The 16306-nt window shown below is 35.6% G+C and overlaps 1 protein-coding gene across 4 annotated transcripts in view; it reads left to right on the top strand.

Moving 5' to 3' along the window:
* The first annotated feature begins 1161 nt into the window (after positions 1-1161).
* The window catches only part of LOC115895737 (ankyrin repeat domain-containing protein 17-like), a 39635-nt gene continuing 24490 nt past the window's right edge, over positions 1162-16306 (top strand). For all 4 annotated transcript variants that reach the window (XM_030926356.1, XM_030926355.1, XM_030926354.1 and 1 more), the window contains exons 1-8: positions 1162-1318; positions 6137-6284; positions 6529-6676; positions 7894-8127; positions 10816-10910; positions 13333-13570; positions 14950-15141; positions 15542-15651. In XM_030926356.1, the coding sequence (XP_030782216.1) occupies positions 1278-1318; positions 6137-6284; positions 6529-6676; positions 7894-8127; positions 10816-10910; positions 13333-13570; positions 14950-15141; positions 15542-15651 (1206 nt within the window). In that variant the 5' untranslated portion in view covers positions 1162-1277. The remainder of the gene's footprint in view (positions 1319-6136; positions 6285-6528; positions 6677-7893; positions 8128-10815; positions 10911-13332; positions 13571-14949; positions 15142-15541; positions 15652-16306) is intronic.

Genomic DNA, 16306 nt, shown 5'->3' with positions numbered 1-16306 from the left:
TAAGCAAAAATGGACATTGGTCCGATGCAGTGGTTTACACCTGTAATTGGGAGCACTTTGGGAGGCTGAGGTGGGAGGATCACTTGAGATTAGGAGATCTAAACTACCCTACACAACATAATGAGACCCTACCTCTACAAGAAAGTTTAAAAATTAGCTGGGTGTCCTGCTGTGGTGGCTCACACCTATAATCTCAGTACTTTAGGATGCTGAGGCAGGAGGATTCCTTATGCCCAGGAGTTCGAGACCAGCCTTGTCAATGCAGTGGGACCCCGATTCCTCCAAAAAGTAAAATAATTAACCAAGCATGGTAGTACACACCTGTAGTCCCAGCTACTTGGGAGCCTGAGACAGGAAGATTTTGAACCCAGGATGATGAGGCTGCAGTAAACTGTAATCGTGCCATGCACCCAGCCTGGGTAACAGAGCGAGACCCTGTCTAAATAAAAAAAAAGAAGAAGAAAAGTTAGCCTAGTGTGGCAGTGTGAGCCTATAGTTCCAGCTACTGGGAGGCTGAGTTGGGCAGATCACTTGAGCCCAAGAGTTCAAGACTGCAGTGAACTATGACTATGCCACTGTACTCCAGCTTGGGTGACAGAATAAAATCCTGTCTCGAAAAAAAAAATAATATTAATTAAAAAAAATAAAATGTAGACATTTACCAATCATAGAGATGTTGCTAGCTTCTGGCACTACTGGCGTCAATGAGTCAAAAATAATTTTATCAGGACTCTGTCCCCTTCTCTTTCTGTGTCTCTGTTCTCCTCTATGTTGACTTTATTTTGGGCAGTCTTTTTCTGTATGTGGTGACAAAAGTGGCTAAATAGCTTATGACTCACATCTTACCAATTTAGCAACCTTTGAATATACGTTCTCTCAAAGATATGACAGAGCCTAATTGTCCCATCATAGGCTAAAGACCCATTTCTGGCACCAGAGGGTCACAGGATCAAGTACCTATGAACCACACGGAATAAATAAGATTATTAGAAAACTGGTGAAGAGTGATTCCTCAAAAGATGCTGGGCAGCCGATATATATGTCTACTCTACCATTTGGAGGTTATTTGTTAACATACACAGTGTAGCTTTAAGTAACTTGAATTTTGCTTTGTTTCTCCCTTTTGGGTGTGTCCATATTGGTGCGAAAATAAAATAATAGGAATAGGCAAATTGTCCACGGCTGATGGTAAAGCCTTTGCAGATCCTGAAGTACTCCGGAGGTTGACATCGTCTGTTAGTTGTGCGTTGGATGAAGCTGCTGCTGCACTTACCCGTATGAGAGCTGAAAGCACAGCAAATGCAGGGCAGTCGGACAAGTAAGTACATTTTTGCTGCAACCAGTATGAATTCATTTTCTTAAAAATAATAGCAAATAGCTAACATTTACTGAGCATTTATTTTGTGCCTGGCTGGCACTGTGTTAACCACTTGACATCTGATGTCTTATTTAGATTCACAAAAACTTTATAAGGTATAGATTTTGTTTTTACTCTCATTTTACAGATAAAAAGTTAGAGAGGTGAGTAACTTAAGATCAAATAGATAATAAGTGGGAGAGCACCAGTGTCTTTCTGACTGCAAGACTGAGGCCTAGTCAATATGTTATAAAAGACTTTTTGCTTATTTAGATTTCTTTTTTTTAATGTGTTGGTGACAAGTAAATGTTTTACAATTAGGCCATTTTCCAGTTCATTTGCATAGTTCTGAACATTTTAAAGGGTGAGGCTTTTATTTGTTTATTTGCTTTATGAAGTCTTAAAGGAAGTCGTAGATCTAGTTCCTGTAACTTGAATGTGAGTCCAGGGACTTTATTATTTTATATCCTATAATTCCTTGTATACAGATAGTACTTTACAGTTAGTAAGGGCTCAGTAAATGTTTTGTGACATGACATTTTAAGCTGTTCTGAAGATGTTATCCAATAAAAATCACACCATCTCATATATAAACACAATTATGGATGTATATTAAAAAATGGAAGCCAGGCGCGGTGGCTCACGCCTGCAATCTCAACACTTTGGAGGCCAAGACAGGAGGATCACCTGAGTTCAGGAGTTCAAGACCAGCCTGACCAACATGGAGAAACCCCGTCTCTATTAAAATACAAAAATTAGCCAGGTGTGGTGGCGCATGCCTGCAATTCCAGCTACTCGGGAGGCTGAGGCGGGAGAATCGCTTGAACCTGGGAGGTGGAGGTTTTGGTGAGCCGAGATTGCACCATTGCACTTTAGCCTGGGCAACAAGAGCGAAATTCCGTCTCCAAAAAAAAAAAAAGAGTGACAAGAAAAATGGATAGATAGTTCAAGGAAGCAGCTAGAAAAGAATCATTAATACATGTTACCATTTTCAACCCTTGGTGGCTTCTTTTTGCCTCCTCTAATAAAATGAAGCCATTTTATTTATTTTAGCAATTGCCTTAAAACAATTGAGAACATCTGAATATTCTGTTGTATTTGGGTTTAGAGAGTAAATTATAGCATTTAAGAATTCTCTTTTGTCTATCGGTGTTTTCATACAACATTTTTAAGAGTATAAAAGAGAGGTTATATAGTATTAACAAGGTCATGAATTTGCTGTTTCTCTTGGCTCTTTATTAGTGTTCATTCATCTAGATTTTTGTGTCTGTATTAACTTGCTTTTACCATTCTTCTCGTAGGTTAACTCCCTTCTTCAGTTAACCTCGGTTTCTATTCCATAGTAAATGTTCGGTTTTACTAGCCTAAAATATTATTGGTTATCTCCAAATATTTTTTAATGTGGTGCCTGCTAAGATTGGCAAGAGAGAAAATTAAAAACACCATGAAGGGTATACTAAAACCAGTTAAAGCAGGAAATAGAATACAAAAATAAAAAGTCACAGATTATTTTGCATTGAAAATACTGGAATTTAACAGAAAAAAATAGAACATATTTGTGACAATTATATTTATTCAACAAAGTTTGAGAAAGATGATAGACTTATGTGCAGTGAGTACTGTGTGCCACATTTTTATATTAGTTAAGGACAGTGCCATGTGCGAGGCTTAATATACCCTTTGCCCACAAGTTCTTAAGTTCAGCTGTTACTAGAGTAGATCCTCTAAGGTTGTTTTAAAGCTGGTATACACACGTGGAAATAGTATGAAAAATTCAAATGATAATGTAGATTAGGGTATATGCATAAATAAGTGAAAGAGACAGAGACTACTTTGAAAGAGAGAAAAGGTACGCACTTATACAGGAAATGTCTTACGGGAAGGATTTGTCCTAAACATGCTTAAAAATTATAGAGAGCATTGAGTCTAGGGACTGTCAGTGTCCTGTGAAATAGGAAATCAGAAGAGATGTTTAAAAGACAAATTTATTTAGTACTGGTTGAGACCTTCACTTTTTGTAAGGGGAAAATATAATTAACATGTAAATAAAATATATAGTATGGCACATAATAAAATAATAACTATGGGAAAAATTTAAAGGAAAGTACTAAGGCAGTGGTTGGATTGGAGGTTATCTTAGTTCATTTTCTGTTGCTTGTAACAGGATTCCTGAAACTGGGCAAGAAAAGGAATTATTTCTTACATTTATGGAGGCTGAGAGAAGTCCATGGTCAAGGGGCTGCATTTGGTGAGAGCCTTCTTGCTGGCAGGGACTCTCTGCAGAGTCCTGAGGCAGCACAGGCCATCACATGGCAAGTAGGCTAAGTGTGCTAGTTCAGGTTTCTCTTCCTTTATAAAGCCTACCCAGTCTCACTCCATGATAACTAATTAATTCATTTACCCATTAATCCATTAATTCATGAATGGGTTAACCGATTCATGAAGACAAAGCCCCCATGACTCAGTCACGTCTTAAAGGCCCTACCTCTCAATATTGCCACATTTGGGATTAAATTTCACATGACTTTTGGAGAGGACAAAATAAACCATAGCAGAGGTCATGTTACATTTTTTAATAGCATGGTCAAGGACATCCTCACTTAAAATGATGGCTTTCTAGGAAAGACCTGAAATAGGGAAGAGAGTGAGACATGTCTGAGAGAGGAGCTGTCTTGGCACAGGAAGAGCAAATGCAAATATTTGGAGGTTGGAGCTTATTTAGCGTATGTGATGAATAGCAAGAAGACCAATGTGGCCAAAGTGGAAGGAATAAGGGTGAGAGAGTAGGAGATAAAGCCAGAGAAGTAAAAGGGAAGAGGAATACCTGCCACAGGGCAAATCTTGTAAGGATTTCGGCTTTTACTGTGAGTGACATTATAGGCCAGTGGAGGGTTCTGAGTAGAGGAATGACGTGTTCTACTTTTCTTTTCTTTTTTTTTTTTGAGACAAAGTCTCGCTCTGTCACCCAAGCTGGAGTGCAGTGGTGCCATCCTGGCTCACTGCAACCTCTGCCTGGTGGGTTCAAGCTGTTCTCCTGCCTCAGCCTCCCAAGTAGCTGGGACTATAGGCAAACACTGCCATGCCCAGCTAATTTTTTTGTATTTTTAGTAGAGACGGAGTTTCACTGTGTTAGCCAGATCACTCGATCTCCTGACCTCATGATCTCCCCGCCTCAGCCTCCCAAAGTGCTGGGATTACAGGCATGAGCCACCGCGCCCGGCCAACATGTGCTACTTTCCTTTACAGAAGATCTCTCTGGTTGCCTTGTTGAAAAGAGCCTGAAGGAGAGCAAGTAGTGTGAAGGCAAGGAGACTGGTTAGGAGGCTTTGCCGTATCTGAGACAAAGATGTTGGTCTTAAATCTGAGTGATGGTAATAACAGAGGTATAGAAAAGTGATTATCTGTAGGTGCCTTTAGTATTTGAATTGAAAGGGCCATATTTTAAGAGAATAATAAAAGAATTGAGTTATATTTGAAATAAAAAGAATATTAACAGCCCTGGATTTAGTTTTAGGATTATTTTATACAAAAGTGAGAATCTTTAGAAATGTCTACAATTGGAATTGTTTTGGTAAGTTTATTGGGGCATACACTTTTCTCTCAGTTTAATGTCTTGTTACTCCACTTTTTCCACTCTCATTTTGCTTGAGTTCAGCTTTTTCTTTGCCTGGATTTGAAACTTCTCCCAAAATTTGATTGTATGAGTAAATACTTCCAAAACCAAAACCAAAAAAGGCTCATCAGTTATTCATTTATTAGTATTACATTCTCCCATCTTTTCTGTCTGATTTCCCTTTACTTGATGGAAGGACTCACATAGATCTTTACAATTAGTAGAAGTTTTGCCCAGTTTTTACTTTTTAATTAAATTTTATAAAAAATTTTCTACTGACGAAACAAAAGAAGTATAATTATGACCTGTTATTTGTGTGTGATTTCTATAAACTTTTATGTTTTAAAATTTTATGTTCTTTCTTCACTTACCAGTAAATTAGACTTTATCCTTCAGTTGCATAACTGAAAACATTTTGGAATATTGATAATTTTAATTCAGTGCCATTGATATGTAGATTGTAAAAAACTCAGTGAATTCAATCATCTTTGGCTTTTTTGTTATGAATCATACTGAAATAACCATCCTTGTTGAGCACTAAGGTTAGCATTAGCCTATTCTCACTCTGCTATAAAGAACTACCTGAGACTGGATAATTTATGAAGAGAAGAGGTTTAATTGACTCAAAGTTCCACAGGCTGTACAGGAAGCATAGCGGGGAGGTCTCAGAAACCTTACAATCATGGTGGAAGGCAAAGGGGAAGCAAGCATGTCTTACCATAGTGCAGCAGGAGAGAGAAAGAGAGCAAAGATCTTTTAAACAACCAGATCTCATGAGAACTCCCTCATTATCATGAGAACAGCAAGGGGGAAATCTGCTGCCATGATCTAATCACCTCCCACCAGGTCCCTCCCCCAACACTGGTGATTACAATTCAACATGAGATTTGGGTGGGGACATAGAGCCAAACCATATAACTATAGAGATTTGACATAAATATCCAATACTCTGGCTGGGTGTGGTTGTTCACATCTGTAATCCTAGTGCTTGAGGCCAGGAGTTTAAGGCTGCAGTGAGCTGATTGCATCACTGTACCCACTCCTGGGTGACAGAGCAAGACTCTGTTTCTAAACAGCAAAAAACAAAACAACCAAAAACAATATTTACGCTGTGCAATTTTTTAATATTCTTATATTCTGGTATTGTGATATTCTTTCCCTAATAGCCGCAGTTTGGCAGAAGCCTGTTCAGAAGGAGATGTAAATGCTGTGCGAAAGTTACTTATTGAAGGGCGAAGTGTAAATGAACACACAGAGGAAGGGGAGAGCCTCCTTTGCTTAGCTTGTTCTGCTGGATACTATGAGCTTGCACAGGTTCGTATTATCAAAATAAAGCTTATTTGTTGTTTTTTATAAAACTGGCTTGCTTACTAAGGAAATAATAAAATAAATCTTTCCAACCATTTGGATTATTTCAACAAATAGTTTTGTTAGATAAATTTTGTGTGCTAAAGCTCTTTTACTACAACTAGGTAGACATTATATAAATACATACGTTCAAAATTTTTTGATGATTATCATTTCTTAATATCTTTTTAAACTATTTTTCTCTCATAAGGTTTTGTTGGCAATGCATGCAAATGTGGAAGATAGGGGAATCAAAGGTGACATTACACCTTTAATGGCTGCTGCTAATGGAGGACATGTCAAAATTGTGAAGTTGCTGCTAGCTCATAAAGCAGATGTTAATGCACAGTCTTCAACAGGTCATGCATATTTCTTTTTCAGTTTTGCTAAGTAGTAACATCATTTGGTAGTAGTGGTTTCGCATGAAGGTGATGTTTAGTGCTAATTTTTCAGTTGTCTTATTTCTTAGATGTGCTACATATTCTCATACATCTGTGTATGAATTTTGAAGTATATAGAATATATTCTGAATGATATTCTTCCTGTTTTGTTTATGAGGGCAATTGGCCTTTTAAGGCTCTTTAAGATAAAAGTAAAACACTGACCCAGTTAGACGGACCACTCTCTTGGAAATTGAGAGGTGTGGGCTGTAGTGCTCAAACCCATGTGTCCAGTTTTTTAGGAGAGGAATGGGAAGATACGGAGAACAAAAGGTTGTGGAACAAAAGAATAGTTCATTGTTTCCTACTGTTACTAAATTGTGGCCCATAGAAAAAGTATTGTGAAAACATTGTGTCCTGAAGAATAGCATCACTTTAGTCTAAAATATACATATATATATGTATTTTCAAATTTGGGCCTAGATAGATTTGTGTAAAATTTCTAAAATTTCATGGAAATATTTTGTGCATTCCTTCGTGCAGATTTTTCAAATTTATTAAATGTTTTTTAAGATCATGTTCTGATTTAAAGGTATTTTTAAAAACTCTTGTTTTACCCAGAAGGTTGATTTTTCTTGTAATATGGGAAATTTTTATCAGCAGAAAAGTTTTAGAAATTATTGAATTCAATTCCAGATATAGAAATTTGAATTTGATCAGTTAACTAGTATTTGAAGTTGTAATGAAAACATATATGATTAAAAGGTATAGTATAAGGTATGCATATGATGAATAATTTTAAGTTAGAAACATTAAATAAAAAAAAAAACTTGTGAAGCATTTCTCTGATAATCATTAAAACAAACAACTTTTTTCTCATCTTAAGGTAAAACTTAGCTCCAGGGCAGACTTGCCCAGTTCTTTTACAACTCTCCAATCGGATAAGTGTATATGATTTTCCACATGTATTTGACTTTGGTTTTAAATGGAGAAGGAGAATAGGGAGTTGATTTCAGAAAGAAAAAATGCAGTAGGAAAGGAATTTTATATATAGATATATATTTACATATATGTATGTGTAATTTAATATTTATTATGGTTATAGTCTTTCGTTTCCATTTTCTTAATGTAAATTAGCACTTTGATTTATTTTGGTATTTTATGTTAATATATTTTATTTTTCCTAATTAAAATAGGCAATACAGCACTTACATATGCTTGCGCTGGAGGCTATGTAGATGTTGTAAAGGTGCTCTTGGAATCCGGTGCTAGTATTGAGGACCATAATGAAAATGGTCATACCCCTCTTATGGAAGCTGGAAGTGCTGGACATGTGGAGGTAGCCAGATTGCTGCTAGAAAATGGGGCTGGCATTAATACGCATTCCAATGAATTTAAAGAGAGTGCCCTTACCTTAGCTTGTTACAAAGGTACAGTATAAACCTTTCTTGAAACAAAGTTTTTAAACATGTGAATTGTAATTATTTTATGTGATCTTGTTTTTAAATTAAAAAATAAAACATAATAGTATATAGTATGTAATTAAAATGTTAAGTGTTTACAGTGTTTCAGTTTGTTACTATTTAAATTTTAAAAATATAGATTTAACATTATAAACATTGTCACTGAAAAATGAGTATTAATTGATCTAATTTTATCAGAAACAGTTCTTTTAATATGAACTGTATAATAGCTTTCATGTCGAGAAGATTTTGCTTGGTATGAAGGGGTACATGGTATTTTAAATGATGTCAATGAACCTGAAAATATTGATAGTACAGAAAATGCCCTCCTTTGGCAGGGCTGGACAGTTGCCTGGAAAGATGTTTGGTCTGTAGATAATTACTGTTCTATATTCTAGATTGTTAAAACACGGCCACAGAGCTGAACATTTTTTAGACTCCACATATATGGCAGATAAATGGCTGTAAAGTAAGATGTTTTACTTTTTAAGAAAGTAAATTAAGAAAATCTTTTATTAAGACAGTTTTTTTGGGCCAGGTGCGGTGGCTCAAGCCTGTAATCCCAGCACTTTGGGAGGCCGAGACGGGCGGATTACGAGGTCAGGAGATCAAGACCATCCTGGCTAACACAGTGAAACCCCGTCTCTACTAAAAAAAAATACAAAAAACTAGCCGGGTGAGGTGGCAGGCGCCTGTAGTCCCAGCTACTCGGGAGGCTGAGGCAGGAGAATGGTGTAAACCTGGGAGGCGGAGCTTGCAGTGAGCTGAGATCCGGCCACTGCACTCCAGCCTGGGCGACAGCGAGACTCCGTCTCAAAAAAGAAAAAAAAGAAAGTTTTTATAAAAAAAAAAAAAAAAAGTCATGCAATTTTGTGTTTAGCCATTCAATTCTGTGTTTTATGCCATATATCTATATAGTTGTCCCATATTATTTACATCATAAATTCTTGACCCCTAGGCATCAAGAACAAGCTTTTGCAAAACCTAGTAAAAAATTTAAGGAGGCACTCATTCTCAGTGACTAACCTTTCACTTGCACAAGCTTACATGTGAGTGGCTCCTTAAATTTTGCACCCTGTGCTTTGATTTCCTCACCCTAGTTCTGGCCCTAGTGTTGTTTTGTTCTATATAAGAGTAGCCAAGGTTGTGTGATGCCTTTTGGAATAATTTCATTTATAAACATGAAAATAATCCTTATATATTTGGATTAATTGACTAAAATGTAACTTAAATTTGAAAAATATAGTTTATTTATAAAGTGCTTTTGATTATCTCATGTTAATAGATTTTCAGATAGGGAGCACAACTGAGGTCCCTTAGTTCCCTTCCCCAACCCTGTTTACAGTTAAGCAGAGGCTGATCTTCATTGGGAGGAGAGGAGGTGAGCCTTGGGGTGGGCTGATTGGGTGGCTCTCTCCCCTTCTCACAAATACTTTTGAACCCAGTACTGGCTGCATTTCACTACTGAGTCCCTGCTGGCCAGAGAGCTTTGAGATGGGGCTGCATGTAACTCCTCTCCCCTCTCCCCTTTGCTTGTAGCCCCACCCTGCTATCCAAAAGGGGCATCTGAGGTTGGGGCTTGCAGGCTTTAATTAGAAGCTGGATAGCGAACTGAGCTGGTGGAGAACATCTCTACTACTTCCAGGTATCCATGGACCCCTTTCCCTTCCTCTGTTTCTGGTGAGGTTTCGTATGATGTAGACTGACAAGGAGGAGTTGGGGAAGAGAGGGAAGTCAGGCTGAGACTAAGCACTAATGTGGGTTTTGGGGAGGGGAGAATCACAGAGAGAAAAAGGGATGGTAGGTAGTTGGCAAATACAAGACATGGCAGATACTACACTTACTCACCGAAGTAAATTTTGTTTAACTGTTTACCTGTGACTTCACTATCTGTCCTTCTCCTGCATCCCAGTTGAATAAGAATTGATTGTAGCTGATTCTAAATAAAGCTGGAAAAAAATAAATAATTTTTCTATTGTTTTTTGCATAGAATCTGAGTCTTTTTTAAATTATAATTTGTCTTCTGCTTTTTAACCACTTATATGGTATCTTTATCTGAACTGAAGTATATGGTTTATTTGAAACTGCATATAAAAAAAGAAACTACATAAATGTGTGTACATGTTTATGTTATAATTAAATATATAAATATAAATTAAATGGTGTGGTTTGAAGAATATTTTTATACATACAGTTCCCAGTTTATAAGCATGTTTTTCCTAAAATGTTTCTGAGTTAGGTATTGGAACTTTAAATACATTTTCTCACAGAAATAACTTGACTGATCATTATCTCAGGCTACTAGTTCATGAAAACTGATTTATTCCATAGCATAAATAAAATAACTATAACATACCTGGGCTCTTAAAAGGTTGTAGAGGGAACATTTTGGGTGTTGGATTTTAATGGCATCTTTGTTCACCTCCAGCAGGGACTCTAGTAGCAGCAGTTTCTAGGGCAGTAGAATAAGGGGTAGAACAGCAAGATCACTTGTGTAATTTGTGTTCTACAGTTAAGGGTAGCTTCTAGTTGACTTTATTATGCTTATAAATTTAATGCTGTAAGTTAAATATAACTTTTCAAAATATTATAATTTTAAAAATTATTTTGGAATAATAAAATATTTTTAAGTAATCTTGTACACTTTTGGTTTAGGACACTTAGAGATGGTGCGATTTCTTTTGGAAGCAGGCGCGGATCAAGAGCATAAAACAGATGAAATGCACACTGCTCTAATGGAGGCTTGCATGGTAAGATTAGTGAAATATGCGAAATATGTTTATATATTAACCAGGGAGAGACAGAGTAGTATACAATGAATGCCTTTTCAATGGGTGCTACGATTCTGTTTGTCAGAACCTTATTGAATCAGTTGTACAAAATTAACTTCTATTAAAGTTATTTTCTGAAGCTTTACAGTGCTACCTGCATTTTCTTAGGCTCACATAGCTATACTGGTTTTATATAGTTGTCGTCACCAAAGTGACTCTTGTAAAGATTGGCTGAGGATATGAAAAAGGAAAATATGGCCAGGCTTGCTAGCTTACGACTGTAATCTCAGCATTTTGGGAGACCAAGGTGGGAGGATTGGATTAACAAATTAAAATGGAGGCCAGCAGTTCAAGACCAGCCTGGCCAACATACCAAGACACCCTGTCTATTCAAAAAATGTTAAAAAAAAAGAAAAAAGGAAATATAATTCAGAGTATGTACATTATTAATAAGCATAACATACCTCAAACCAATAAATAGACTAAACAAAAATTTTAAAGTAGAGCATAATTTGTGTTACATAATTTCCCCTCTCTCATGGTCTTTTCTGAGCCCTAGATTGTCTTTTGAAGAGCTGTATTTTAGAGTTTGTATTCGGGAATGGCTCATAACAGTACTCTTAAACCTTTGTGTCTTAGTTTATGATTTATGACACAGAAGTGGATCAAAATATTATAGAAAAATTTATGAGGGGAACATGCTAACGGTAGAAAGGGCCCCAAAAGAATCTGAAGTTTCTTGTCTCATCTCCCCTTCAGAGAATAATTATTGAAAGGATGTTAAATTTTATTTACTAGTTTTAAAAATATTAGGTAGCCATATAAGACCTGAGTTATCTGTTGTTTTCCTTATTGCCATCTTAGTGTTTGCTTTAGCAAATTATTTTTGTAACAAATAAAAGTTTTTCTAAGCTTTTGAGTTCTTCATCTGTAAAGTGAGAAAAATATCTTTCCCTGGAGTTGTGAGGATTAAATGGGATAATGGGTATAAAACACATTAATAGTATTAACAATAACAGTTTTAAAAGTTCCCCATCATAAGGAAATTTAATCATTCTTGCCACTCCTTACTGAGGAAACAGCCTGTGTGTAGATTAAGAAATTAAAATGGAATAATCTGTAGATCTAGCCAACATGCACTGGAAGTAAATATTGTAAGTGAAAGGTATTAGTAGGGGCCAGACATGTGAAAGACTTGCTATAATACTGAGTTTTTAAACTCGGATTTAAAGGAAATGTAGGAGTTCACTGTTAAGGAAGAATATTCAGCACTGAAGAAATAGCAAAGTAATCAAACTAGTAAGACATTAGATTCTTCTCTACAAATTGAAAAAGAAAAAAAAGTAGTAAGACATTAAAGTTGTGTAGTGTGACAAGCATGGAGGCAAAAATGGGCATGGTATGTTTGAAAGAATATGTCTGGGAGATAACATGTAGATGGAAAAAAATTATTGAAGGACAAAAAGAAGGGAAAAGAGGGCCTTGAAGTTGCCAGTAATTAAGAAAGGAGTGGGAAAAAGTGACCAGTAAAGGAGACAGAATATAGAATTTTCTTTTTTTATTCATTTTTGAGACAGGGTCTCACTCTTTTCTCAAGCTGGAGTGCAGTGACATAATCGTGGCTGACTACAGCCTCAACTTGCTAAGCTCAAATGATCCTTCCTCCTCAGCCTCTTGAGTAGCTGGGACAAGTGCATACCACCACCTCTGGATAATTTTTGTGTTTTTTGTAGAAATGAGATCTCACCATTTTGCCCAGGCCTGTCTCAAATTCCTGGGCTCAAGCAATCCTCCTGCCTCAGCCACCCAAAGTCCTGGGATTACAGGCGTGAGCCACCACACCTGGCCCTTTTCTTAATTTCACTGGTACTGGGATGATGAGCAATACAGAAAGTACCATGTACACATTGTGTTCACCTAACACAGCATGTATCCTTCCCCCACTTCTCCAAAAAGGGTTGCATTTTTTTCTAACTAATCAAAAGTTTGCTTATCCTTAAAGATTCTTATGAAAATTCTTCTTTCCCTCTCTAAACTTTATCCTTTTAGCATTTAAGTTTGTACCATACAGTGTTGATATTATCTGTGGTCTCACTATAGTCTCTTATTTCACATACTTACTGTTTTTTTTTTTTTTTTTTTCTAATGGTAAATAAGCTTCTTGATCGAAGGTATCATGTTTCTACTTATTTTATATTTTCAATCTCTATTTCCCTCTTCTATGTTAACAGAATATAGGCAGTGCATAATAAATGCTGATTTACTCAACTATTAAATGTAGATCTATTCCTATTTGAGTGGAAATAGATAAACTTCAGTGTATAGTAATTGAAAAAGCTTCAGGTTTTCCAAGATTTTTTTAATGGTGCTGATTTAATTTTTTAAATTGTATTATGATTAGGATGGCCATGTTGAAGTAGCTAGGTTACTTCTTGACAGCGGTGCCCAAGTGAACATGCCTGCTGATTCATTTGAGTCACCATTAACTTTGGCTGCATGTGGTGGGCATGTGGAACTTGCAGCTTTACTTATTGAAAGAGGAGCTAGCCTGGAAGAGGTCAATGATGAAGGTTATACACCACTGATGGAAGCAGCTCGAGAAGGACATGAAGAAATGGTGGCATTACTTCTAGGTCAAGGTAACCATATCTATCAAGACACTAAAGTATAAATGTGTAAAACCTAAGAGTATAATTTTATAAAATTGGATTTTAGTATTTCAGCTTTCTAGTAGAGTTGCAAAGAGCTGTTACACTAACCAGTGATGAAGTATTTACTGTGAAAATGACTCCCATACTGTGTTAAACAAAAGCAAAGAAACTTCTTTAATATAGAGCTTTCAGAGACATCATGTGCTATATGTGAATGAAAAACAGAACTGGTATTGGCAAGACTTGTGAGTTAAATAGGGGAATATAAGAGTCAACATTTCTAAAACTAATAGATCAAGAGAATGTATTCCTTTGGGGGCAGAATACCTACTAATAAATATTTAATAGATCTAGTGTTTTATAAAACAGTATGGAAACCATGCCTTAAAGACTAACTTGATGAGAGTGCAAGAATGCACACACATTAGAAGCTGTCAAGGGGCTCAGTACATAAACTTCTCTTTTGGGAAAAGTGAAACAATTACTTCACTATGTTAAGGTATCTTCAGTTTAGAAGTAATCTCCCATCTCTGTATTTGTAGCATGATTTTATTTTTCTTTCAGTAGTGAAGTTTTTGTCTGGACAAATTTAAGAGGAATGCAACGTTTAAAAAAACTTTTGTTTTTATTTAGAGGTAATGTTGACTATGATTTTTAAAGCATAGGTTTTGGAGCAGACTTCCTAGGTTGAATCACAACTCCACTGCTTGCCAATTTTATAACTTTAGGCAAGTTTCTAACCTCTGTGCCTCAGTTTTCTCATGTGTAGAGTTGTTGTGACAGTTAATACGTATATATAAAGCTCATAGAACAGTGCTTGTCATATAGTGCCTGTTAAGTACTAGCTATAGTGATGGTGATAGTATTGATGATGATAATGTTGTGACCTTGTATAAGTTAAATAACTTCAGTTTCCTTAGCTGTAAAATGGAACTAATAATAGTAATAATAATACCTAAACAAGTTGTAAAATGCTTTGATATTGCCTGGGAAATAGTAAGAGCTTATTGAATGTTAAGATTTTTATTATCATCTTCGTCATAATCACCAGTATCTTTATCATTTTTGAATCACTATAATGAGAGGATGTCGCTTATATTTTTTAGTTCTTTTATCACCTGACTTGTACCTTCTGGCTGAGTAAATATTACTCCAGCTGTGGTACATCAAATCTGGAGGTGGTTTTAATAGTTTTATTTATTTTTATTTTTAACTGCCTTAGGAGTTAGGAGAGAGGCACTTTCTTACTTATCATAGTAATATAAATGTTCATTTTTGAGATAGAGTTTATTAAGAAACAATCATGTTTTTCATATCTCTGGAATAAGTTAATGACTTTCTTTAAATAATTGGAATCTTTATTTTAGGAGCAAATATCAATGCACAGACAGAAGAAACTCAAGAAACTGCCTTGACTCTGGCTTGCTGTGGAGGCTTTCTGGAAGTGGCAGACTTTCTAATTAAGGCAGGAGCCGATATAGAACTAGGGTGTTCTACCCCTTTAATGGAAGCTGCTCAAGAGGGTCATTTGGAGTTAGTTAAATACTTATTAGCTGCAGGTAGGCATTTTTGCATTTGGGAGAAGTTTTTTGCATGATTTATTTAACTAAAAATGTCATGTGCAAATGTTTTTATGATGCTATGATACACTGAATGTGTGAGTTTAAGAAAAAGTGTGATATACCTTTGTATGTATTCTGAGCAGTTTACCTTACTGCTGTTTGAAGTATTTGCAGCTTTAATTTCAACCAGTTTTGTTTGTAATTTTTTTAATGCCTACAATATTCTCTGTTTCTAGAAATGAATAAGGTTTTTTTGTTTTTGTTTTTAATGAGTAAGGTTTTAATTTGTTTAACTTGAGGAGATATGACTTATACAGAAGAAGTTTTTATTTCCATCATATATTACATGTCTTATGGCTCTTTTAAGTCTATGTATTATTTGTTGACACTACTACAGGAGCTAACGTTCATGCAACAACAGCAACAGGGGATACAGCACTAACATATGCCTGTGAAAATGGTCATACTGATGTAGCAGATGTCTTACTTCAGGCAGGCGCAGATCTGGTAAGCTATTTAGTTTTTAAATCTTAATAGTTAACAATAAGAAATTAATTTTAAATTATGGAGAGTCTAGACAAAAGGTATTTCTTTACTTTCAGTTTTATGGTTTTTTTTTTTTTTTTTTGCCATTCTTTCTCTCACTTAGTCACATTTTTTCCCACACTGTTTAGTGTCCATTCTTTTTTTCCTTAATAGGGTTATTCACTGCATTATCTCTCATTTTCCATATTAAAAGGAAATTTTTGTGTTACAGATATTAATGCAGATTAATTTTCACTTAGGTATTTAACTATTTGTAGAAGTTTTTCTGATTTGGTATAAAAGGCAAATGTGGCTTAGAGGAATTTCAGTATTGCTTAGGAAATAAATTATGCCTACAATATTCAGAACATTATTAAATAATAGAAGAGTTTATAAATGCTTAATAAATAATCTTTTCTCTTCAGTACTTTATAATTTTAAGAAAAATAATAGGTGACATAAATACTGAGGTTATTATAAGAGATGTTGTAGTGAAAGTGCAGAGTAAAGAAGCTCAAAAGGTAAAGCGGTCATCTGATGTATTATTTTGGGGTAGTTAAAGTTTGGACAGATAGATATGGCAGTGTTGTGGCTAAAGAGGTATTTCAATTGGAAAAAATGTTATGAGTGAAGCCTG

Source organism: Rhinopithecus roxellana, unplaced genomic scaffold (assembly GCF_007565055.1).
Source record: "Rhinopithecus roxellana isolate Shanxi Qingling unplaced genomic scaffold, ASM756505v1 contig2015, whole genome shotgun sequence".
Classification (NCBI taxonomy): Eukaryota; Metazoa; Chordata; class Mammalia; order Primates; family Cercopithecidae; genus Rhinopithecus; species Rhinopithecus roxellana.
Note: the sequence above shows the minus strand (reverse complement) of the source record. Positions and strands in the feature narration are given on the sequence as shown.